Source organism: Mercurialis annua, linkage group LG7 (assembly GCF_937616625.2).
Source record: "Mercurialis annua linkage group LG7, ddMerAnnu1.2, whole genome shotgun sequence".
NCBI classification, from domain to species: domain Eukaryota; kingdom Viridiplantae; phylum Streptophyta; class Magnoliopsida; order Malpighiales; family Euphorbiaceae; genus Mercurialis; species Mercurialis annua.
This window is the reverse complement of record NC_065576.1, coordinates 43,606,194-43,615,717: the sequence shown is the minus strand read 5'-3', so window position 1 is coordinate 43,615,717 and position 9,524 is coordinate 43,606,194. Positions and strand designations below refer to the sequence as shown.

At 32.5% G+C, this 9,524-nt stretch overlaps 2 protein-coding genes across 2 annotated transcripts; both read right to left on the bottom strand.

The window, feature by feature from the left end:
• Positions 1–1,059: 1,059 nt before the first annotated feature.
• Positions 1,060–5,210, bottom strand: LOC126655058 (triacylglycerol lipase 2-like). The gene is made up of 9 exons (XM_050349063.2): positions 5,030–5,210; positions 4,829–4,936; positions 4,201–4,341; positions 4,006–4,116; positions 3,216–3,359; positions 3,066–3,106; positions 2,912–2,991; positions 2,191–2,286; positions 1,060–1,614 (listed from the first exon to the last, which is right to left on the bottom strand). Exons 1-9 carry the CDS (start codon positions 5,168–5,170, stop codon positions 1,262–1,264), a joined length of 1,215 nt encoding a protein of 404 aa, XP_050205020.1. The 5' UTR covers positions 5,171–5,210; the 3' UTR covers positions 1,060–1,261.
• A 20-nt stretch (positions 5,211–5,230) lies between these two features.
• On the bottom strand, positions 5,231–8,514 carry LOC126655062 (uncharacterized). The gene is made up of 3 exons (XM_050349068.2): positions 8,139–8,514; positions 6,605–6,659; positions 5,231–5,322 (listed from the first exon to the last, which is right to left on the bottom strand). The coding sequence occupies exons 1-3, from the start codon at positions 8,383–8,385 to the stop codon at positions 5,319–5,321; spliced, it is 306 nt and encodes a 101-aa protein (XP_050205025.1). The 5' UTR covers positions 8,386–8,514; the 3' UTR covers positions 5,231–5,318.
• Between the last annotated feature and the right edge of the window lie 1,010 nt (positions 8,515–9,524).

The window sequence follows — 9,524 nt, the reverse complement described above, 5'->3', positions numbered from 1 at the left end:
TCAACTCTACCCTGACGTTGCAAATCAGTCAATTTTACCATATTTTATATTTTTTTCATTTCAATTGTACCCTATAGCATAAAATTGACCTTTTTTTTATTTGACAAAAATTCTTTAAATTTATCCTTTTTGCATTAGATTAACTTTTTATATTAAATTGACCATTTTTGAAGAATTCTTTTGAATTTTTGTCAAATAAATAAAGGTCAATTTTATGCTTCAGGGTACAATTGAAATGAAAAAATGCAAAATGGGGTAAAATTGACAAATTTGCAACGTCAGGGTAGAATTGAAAAAGGGATGAAAGATCGCGGTTTTTTAAGACATTAAGCCTTATTTTTTTAATGCTCCAAGCATATTTTGAGGTGCTAATAGGCCATCTAGCCAACAGCTGGATTTAAATATATTTTAAACTCAACTGATCTGATCCAACGTTTCATTTCGTATTCCTCTGTTGAAAACTGATGTAACCACAAATATAGAGACAAATTACAGGTAAGATGCTTAAGCTTTCCACAATGTCCTTTTAACCAATGTGTGTGAACTCAACATTAGCTAAGACAAATAGCTTGTAGTGCAAGAAAGACAAATTAGGAGCTACCACATTTTTACTTAGGCAAAATGTATATATCTACCCACAAATTTGACATATTTATCATATATATACCCACAAATTATTTTGGACTGACGCGACACGATGCTATCTGTCTATATATACAAACAAATCCTATACGGCGTATATAATACCGCGACCTTACATAATGCTACCCAACATTTATACCATTTGAATTATAACTCATTGGTATTTATGAATTCTACTTAAATAATCAAATTAATAGCTAATGATATAGTAATTCAATTCGATTTCGGTAAAAACTGAATCATAAAACTAAACAATAGTTTGGTTCAGCATGAAACATTTAATATTTTATAAAATCAGTTTAATGTTTAAAAATGAAAATTACGATTCAGTTCATTTCGAACGCAATGCACACCCTTGAGAATGAATTTTACCATATTGTAAACTTTAAGTTTTGACATTGAATATAAGTAATAAAATTTAAAAAACAAAAATATATTAATAATATATGAACCTCATCAATTATTTTTTATGCCAAAGTTAGAGGTGGACCGTACAACTGAAGACAAGTCCTCCCGGTTACAGATAAAAATAACATTATAAATATAGAAATCAACCAGGTTTCCGAGGTTAGGGGTTCCCTAACCTCGGAATGCACATTGAAGTGACATAGCCATTAGACTACGCCTTCACTTTCTTCACTCTCCTGAACTCGTCAATTGAATCTAGAAAATCCATAAGAGGATCATAGACTTTTTCATTGGCATTCTCACCGAAAACGAAATCAGCATGAGCATAATCCTCTATTTTGAGGAGAACAAGCTTTTCCAAGTCATGATATTTGAGCTTTTCTAGCAGCATGTGCACATCTTGTAGATCAGCAAGCATGTCCTTTTCTCCGAAGGCCAAAAATAGAGGAATATCATTCGGAATCATTGTGAGGTCGTACGCTGGCGGTGTTAGCTGATTGTAGTGCTCCATGTTCTCTATTATATTTCCATAATCGTACATTGCTATATTTCCTGTTCTGAGCACTGCAAAAATCCCATCGGACCATAACTTCTCATTTTAGTAAAAAATATTGATGTAAATACCGGAATATTGATATGGTAATCTAATCAAAAATAAATTTTATCAAAAGGAAAACTGCGATTTGAGCTCATTGTTTGGCCGAAAAGGATAAAGTAGTTTTGACCGTCGAATTGTTAATGTAATGAAATTCTATAGGCAACTAGTTCGTGATGTAAGTGGTTCATTTACAGACTACGTTTATTTCATAAAATATGTAACGAATAGAATACATATTCCATATAATGACTCTTCATTGTTTTGGGTTGTGGAATAGTAATTTAATAAAATAATAATTCCATAATTTTATGGAATAAGTACTCCCCCTCCTTCTGTGTGTATTCCATTGCGTGAACCAAACATAGCCTATATTTTTTATTACTCAAGAAAGGCATAAACATGTGAAAGAAAATCAAAATTCAAAAGTACCTATAAGATTTAAAGAAAGTTAGGGCTCCAATGTACAAAAATGTAAAGTTTCAGGAGCTAGATATTCAAAATTGAAGCAGAATTTATCAAAGTATAGAGCGAAAGGGGCTTACTTTGAGACAAATGGATCGCATTTTTGGTGGCAGTTGGTTGAGGTTCATGATCTAGAAAATCGTTTGTTCTTGAAGAATTTATACAGCAATTTGGGCCTGTGAATAGCAACAGAACATTTTATAACTCTAGTCAGTAATATGTATAAGCTATGTCGCAAAGGAAACACAAAATTGCCGAAAAGAAAAAAGACTGAGTTATCAATTTTAAGGATATCTTGTTTTGCAATTTGATAACTAAATATTAATTCGTTTGGTAAACAAACTTTAATTTTATTTTAACGGGAGGTTTTTGGCTAAATTGCACACGGGGCAGCAAATTTTTATTTATTTTTGCCACGTGACAATCAACTTTTGGTTTTTTGTTTGTCAAATAAACTTATCACATAAGCATTATTTCATTTTATCGAAAAGTTTTCAAATCAAATTATGCATATGCAGCAAGTTCTAAAACAAAAATTAGCAAAAATCGGTTGCTAAATATGCCTTTCTAGACAAAAAAAAATTCCCGTTGAAATGAAACTGAATGTAAGTAACTAATATGAAACGAGTCAAAGTTTAGTCAACAAACTGCAACGATAGTTTTGATATCATGAATATCAATTATCCAAAAAGGGTGAATCCAATAACTATTTTTTTTTAATAAAAAGTAGACTAAATAAAAAATTTGAAAGCTTTAGAAATATTTTCATAAACGAAACTTCGGGCAGCATAGTATACGTACCGGTAAAAGCAGACATTATGTCAGTGCAATTAATTTCAGGCTTAGTGCAAATATCTTTAAGAAGCTTGGTGGTAGCAACTCTGCAGATAGGAAATTGTTAATTGTCTATTTTGTAATTCAGATACATGAAAATTGCTAAATTTTGCTTTCTCACCCTCCTGGTATAAGTTCGTGCAAACCCAACCAATAGAACTCCTAATAAGAGAGAAATGGCAGATGAATTTATGTTGAGAAACATATAATTCTCTTTGGAAAAATAACCCGAAAAATATGTAATTCCCTCTTTATAAGTAATATATGTTACCTCACTTAAAAATAAATCGGAAGCCGCTCTACAACAGGACGATGTGGTGTGACTAAGGTATGCAATTGGACTAAGAAAACCCGCACCTCCTGTCATGTTTAACAACTTATCTTGCGAAAGGGCAGCCATCATTGTCAAAGTTCCCTTAAAAATACTATTACATCAGTACAAGGATCATGGCATATTATATACAAACAGAGACTTCAATATTTAATTTAGAATTAATTGTAAAAGAAAAAAAACTCAACCTTTCACCTTCGTAGCGATTTGAGTACGCCTTTTAAAACACAACACAAAAAAGTCAAATTTTTCATTTTTGGCATTTCTAGTCCAAAAGCATAATCTAATGTCGTTTCAGTCATTAAAACCCGCCAATAACAGCGCCATTCGGTGAATGAAAAATGTTTCTGGGACAGAAAAGCCGAGAAATGAAAAATTTGGCTTTTCGTGTCATGATTTAAAGGACGTGCTTAAATTGCTGCAAAGGTTAAAGGTGAAGCTATTTTTGGAATTATCCCTTTATTCTACTCTTTGAACTTGCACACAATCAACAATTTATACTACAATTGACTTTTTCTTATTTAATAGTCTCCCGAACTTATTAATTTTTATCAATCAGACCAAATATATCAATTCTGAAAACACTTTTAGGAGGCTAATTCATCAAATTTTAAGGTAAAGACTAGTTGGCAAAGAAAAAAATTTGTGTTATTTGTCTATCGGAAGCAAGTTCAGAGGGCATTTGATATTAAAGTCTAAAAACAAAAGTAAATCAAGTCCAGAGATTCACCAAGGAATGACCAACGAAGTAAATTTTCTGCGCTGTCTGATTATGAATATAGTTGAACATAGCAGGAAGATCATGAGCAGCTAATTCATCCCACGACCAATTCCAATAAGCCTGCAATAATAATAAGCACGGAAAATTTCAAGTAATGCCTGTCAATGGCGTATTTAATAGATCGTAATGAAGCGAACAACAGACCGGATCTTTAGGACAGAGTGAGGTATGCCCTTGACTATGTCTAGTCCCACGAGTGTTACTAATCCATACGTCGTAGCCATTGTCTGCCAATATGAAACCTAAAGCTTCATCTGGGTCATTGAATAGCCATGTTGAACCATCCTGTCATAAACACAGCAGAGACAGTTTAGCTCTGTATCAGTTTTGGTATAATGCCTACAATTAGGGGTGTTCAGTTTTCCTCATAACCGAGTTTATCCTCCTAATCATACCAAACCAAAAAATTTGAGTAAAATTTGATTTTGTTTCAGTTATAGTTTTAAAAAATTTGGTTTAACCGAACTGACCAAAAATTATTATATATAATTGTCTCAGCAGTTAAATGCCCTTCTATATTACACAAAAACAGAAACATTGATACTCTTATTAGTTCTTCTAGTTCTAGGTCATATTTTCGAATTATAAACTTCAATCGATTTTAACCGAATCAAAGTGACCTTTTCAATTTGGTCCCGTTCATCTCCAATTTGTTTATTAAAAAGATCAGTTTGGCGATCGAACTGACCTATGCTCACCCTGAGACCGAATCTTTTAGTTTTCATCTTTAGAAAACAAAGTAATAATAGAATAGGTAGAAACTAAAACTGACCGACATAATCCCGTGCTGCAGTAGAACCGGCGGCTTGTATGCTGGAGAACCAGAGCTGTCTGCAGGTAATCTCTGCATGCTAAGAACATAACCATCATCTGTTATAACCTGAAAACACCATATTCACAGATTAATACAAACATATAGTCAAATACTAATTAATTATCTCAAGAAATAGAGTTCAGTAATATTTAAATTTACTTTATGTTCTTGGCAAAGGTAGCCTTGTGAAACTACCATGGATTTGCAAATCCCATCAAGATGTTTATAATGACCAGCTGCTGCAGCTGCTGAAAACAAGAATAAAATTACTACAGCAATTGAACTTCCCATTCTCAACATGAAAATCCGAAAAAGCTTCAGATATCTTTGTAATTCATCACTTACTTGTTACTCAAGATACTTTATACTCTATATTTTGTTAGGGCACCAATATTGTGACAAGGTAGCTTAGTCCATACGTATGAAGCACTTGGTTTGCCAACCCTATTTACCTGGAATTTGTTACTTTTCTGGTTAGTTGGCATAAATAGTATAATTCCTCTTCTATTGTTCTGTTTTAAATTTATTTAATTTAAATGCAGAGATAAATTGCAGGCAGGATTTATAGGGAGCTGTCTGTAGGATTTATTGGGAGCTGTCTGTAGGATTTATAGGGAGATAAATTGCAGGCAGGATTTATAATTCAAAAAACCAACAAAACCGACTAGCTCAGTGTTACGATCCGGCCCAAAATCGTGAAAGGCGCTAGGAAACAGAAAAGCTAAATACTTTCCGAACCCGCAGCAAGCCTAAATTTACTGTACTTTAACAATTACACTAATATCAAATTCTTTTTTTTAAGACTAAAAAGTGTTTCCACTAAAACACACCAAATGAAAACGTGTTAAGGATATCTAATAGCATATATCATCTCAATTACGATGCATCTTCATCTTAAAACCATGACTATACATTCCAGTAATAGGAACACATCACGATCAACTATGACATTAATTTTGATGGTACTTAACATAGTATAAACGACATACTACCTCGGCACTAGAATTAGATAAAATATAATACATAAATCATCCGAAGAAGGACAAGTCGAGCGCAGAAAATGACTACTCAAATATTGTATTAAGAAAACATGAATAATGATTGAGGAGAGTCACAGAAATAACACAATGCATACACGTTACCGCTAAACATTCACAAAAAAATACAATATAAAAATGTATATACATATAGAGTACGCATATCTATGCAAATATTACAAGCATCAACAAACAAAGACAAATATTTACGAATTTACGATTGAACACCTAAACCTTAACTCTACGTATCAATCCTCTTATATTCAAAGGATTGGCTCCCGCGAGAGACTCAACCGAGCTCGCAGCAACCAAACTACTGTGGCCACTTCCATCAAAAAATAGTGGACTAGCCCCCAAGACAAACTCAACCAAGCTCGCCGTGTTCCAACTACTAATTTGGCTTGCCCCCGACAGAATACTCCCTCGAGAGCCATAACCAATAAGCTCTCCAACATTAATGATCAATAATGTGTTCACAGTCCTACTAACATTCACCAAGTAACTCGTCTTGCAATGATTCTCCGTCCACAACATACACGTTACACATCACATCATGTCCAAATAATATTTTTTCATAACATAATCCAACAGCATTAATAATAAAAGCTGTAATGGTAATAATACCATCAACAAATGTATTTTCAACAAATCAATGATGAATGTGTAATGCATGTACAAAATACTAACTCGCACTTACTGCATCACGCACTTCTTTGCGCTATTTTTATTATTCCCGATCCATGACTCTACTCCTGAAATATGTAAAGAATAACAAAAGAGTATTACTTTATAAATCTTTATTAAGCTTGTTTTTCCTTATTTGATTTCATGTTTTTCGAATTTTCCATCAAAAATTTGACAACATCTCTCCAATAACTAGTACGGTCCCCCTGTTTAAAAGGTTTGTTCATCTAATGACGACATTTTTAATATCTCAAATAGCATAACTAGAGTCAGTGACGGAACTAGAAATTTTATCGAGGGGCACAAATTTTATTTAATAGAACAATTTGGCGTTCGTTTTATTTTTTAGTCAAATTACACATTGTTTAGCCAATGTGAAGGACGAAGTGAAATAAAAGTGAATATATTACAAGGACTGTAGAATAAGTTTAGCCATTTAAAAATTAGACTATTTTTTTACAATTAATCGTAACACAATTTTTTACGATTAATTCCGCTAAATTGAGAATTAATATGGTTAACTATTTTTAATTTACGAGTTAGTTGATTAAGGATTTAATTTAAAAGTTCATATAATCTTTTTACAATATCTAGAGTGTTGAAATGAATATTTTTTTCAGAAACACATAGATTTCCTTCATATTTAAAGCAAAAATAGCTTTCGCCCCTTGTTCACTAATGGAGCGGCAAAGCTTCTGGCTAAGGGGTGGTCGACACACATCATATCTTCCGGCAGAAGAAGGGCATCCGACCCTCCTCGAATTCCCTAAATCCGACTCTGATTAGAGTCAATTTTCCCGAACTATATGATGTGTTTGCCTAGATAATCATCAATCAAATATTCAAAGCTATGTAGTCAAATTATAAATATTGTAGCATTTTAACTTCTCATTTCACATATTTATTTCATAACTAATTCACACTTTCTTCCCTCAAGTTTGAAATACAACCGTTTATCCGTCGCTAAACGGTTAGATGTTCAAATAAGAGAGATGAAAATATAAATTGTGATATATATGGAGGTTTCAAGGTAATTTGCTCTTAAATTTTATCCGACCATTATAACATATACATCTGTTGTTTTTATATTTATTAATAATTTAGACGCGGCGCTATTGTCAAAGCAACATTTGATAATGACAACATTTGATAATGACAGAGCAAAATATTATATTTTAACAAAATCACCGTCTTTTATTGGAGAAATTATTAGGTGGATTCAAATTAGAAAAGGATAATTTTGTCAAAATAAAAAAAATTGCTCGTTGCCTTGTCAATTACTGCTCTGGTAATAGAGCCATCCTGATTTAATAACACTATAATACTACTCCAAATCTCTGACTTGTTTATCTATTGCACAATTTCATTTCATATTCCAAATCTCTGATTGATCTTTCAACAGTCATTAGAAAGCGTTAATAATTGCTTTATATAGTTTAAATAATTAAAACAAAAATTACAGATTCTCCTCTGAATTTTTTTTCCAGAATTTTATAATTATGTATTTTATTAAAAATAAAAAAAAATGCATTTTGAACAGGATGCACCTTGACCTACCGTCACTGGTGTAGCGTTGTCCCCAAGAGCCGCCTCTGTTTTGCGGCTTTTTGGCCAGCCAAAGCCACCAAAAGAAGCGCATGAATTGCACAAAAGGGAAAACATACCTCCAACGCGCCGTCTCAGTCGTCGAAACGCCGTAGATCTTCCGGCGAAGCCTCGCGCCGCCGTTCGCGCTGTCGAACTCGTTCGGCCGCCAAACGCCGCTGAAAATATCGAATGAAGGTTTTCCCTCATGTTTTACCGCGAAAAATGTCCAGAAGTTTTCGCAGGAGGCTGAAAGTCTCAAATTTTTGAAGTCTTACTAACTCGTCCCTCTTTGTTACTTTTTCTTATATTCACATCCTTGGCTCTTTAAATTCTTTAATTTTCATCATTAATTCTGAAAAAGCTTCTAATTTACAGAATTGACTATAGATTAAATACATTTTTAAAAATTAAATTAATTAATTATCGTGAGACTTTACAATATTTATTTAATGATTTTAAGCTCAATTTTAATTAGTTTAACCAGCTAAAAACCATAATCAAGCAAAACTATTAATAAACGATTATCAAATTTTCATCTATGCGTTCCTTCAAATTCTACTCTAGATTACAAAATTATTTATCTATTATATATATTGTAATCCATTTTATTTATCTATTATCTAATCCCAATAATATTAATAAAACAGTATTAGTATACAACTTCTCATAACTATTTACATTAGTATAGGAAATTAAATTAAATTATAATTTAGGCCTACAACTTTTAAAAATCGTCTCCCCATATATAATGTGTATTGCATTTCGGCCCTTTTAATGACGGATTTTTAGCTCCATCACTTATTATAAACTTCCAGTTATGAAATTGATTATATATATCACTGACCAACTGAATCTAGAAAATCCATAAGAGGATTATAAACAAGTTCATTAGCATTAAAACCAAAAACGAAAATCAGCATGAGCGTACTCCTTTATCTTTAGTACCGTTAGCTTGTCACTGTCATGATCTTCGAGCTTGTTTAGCAAAATTTGAAAATCCATTCCATCATTAAGAAAATCCTTCTCTCCGCACCCAAGAAATAGCGGAATATCATTCGGAATCATCGTCAAAGTTCGACTGGGGTCTTAATCCCTTTAAATCTATTGATGCTTGGTTGAATCATGCCGATTTTGAAAAATTTTGCGTCTATATTTTGAGAATATATTAATCGAGTTGTGCATTCTTCCTCTCTTGTTGAAAAATTAAGAGATTTAAGAAGGATTCCTAAAGCATAGAGTATCATGGTATTTAGATATCAAAATTAAAGAACTAGAATTCTTTTTAATCATATTAATTTGCTAGATCAAGATGTTAAAGTAGATTCGCAACAGCTTTCAAATGCAGA

Coding starts and splice junctions, on each gene's coding strand:
- LOC126655062 (XM_050349068.2), bottom strand. CDS start 8,385: ATGAGGGAAAACCTTCATTCGATATTTTCAGCGGCGTTTGGCGGCCGA. Junction 6,660..8,138: donor ACCAGTGACGGTAGGTCAAG/GTGCATCCTGTT, acceptor TACATATTTCAG/GAGTAGAGTCATGGATCGGG.
- LOC126655058 (XM_050349063.2), bottom strand. CDS start 5,170: ATGTTGAGAATGGGAAGTTCAATTGCTGTAGTAATTTTATTCTTGTTT. Junction 2,992..3,065: donor CACGAACTTATACCAGGAGG/GTGAGAAAGCAA, acceptor TCCTATCTGCAG/AGTTGCTACCACCAAGCTTC. Junction 1,615..2,190: donor TGCGATCCATTTGTCTCAAA/GTAAGCCCCTTT, acceptor GGATTTTTGCAG/TGCTCAGAACAGGAAATATA.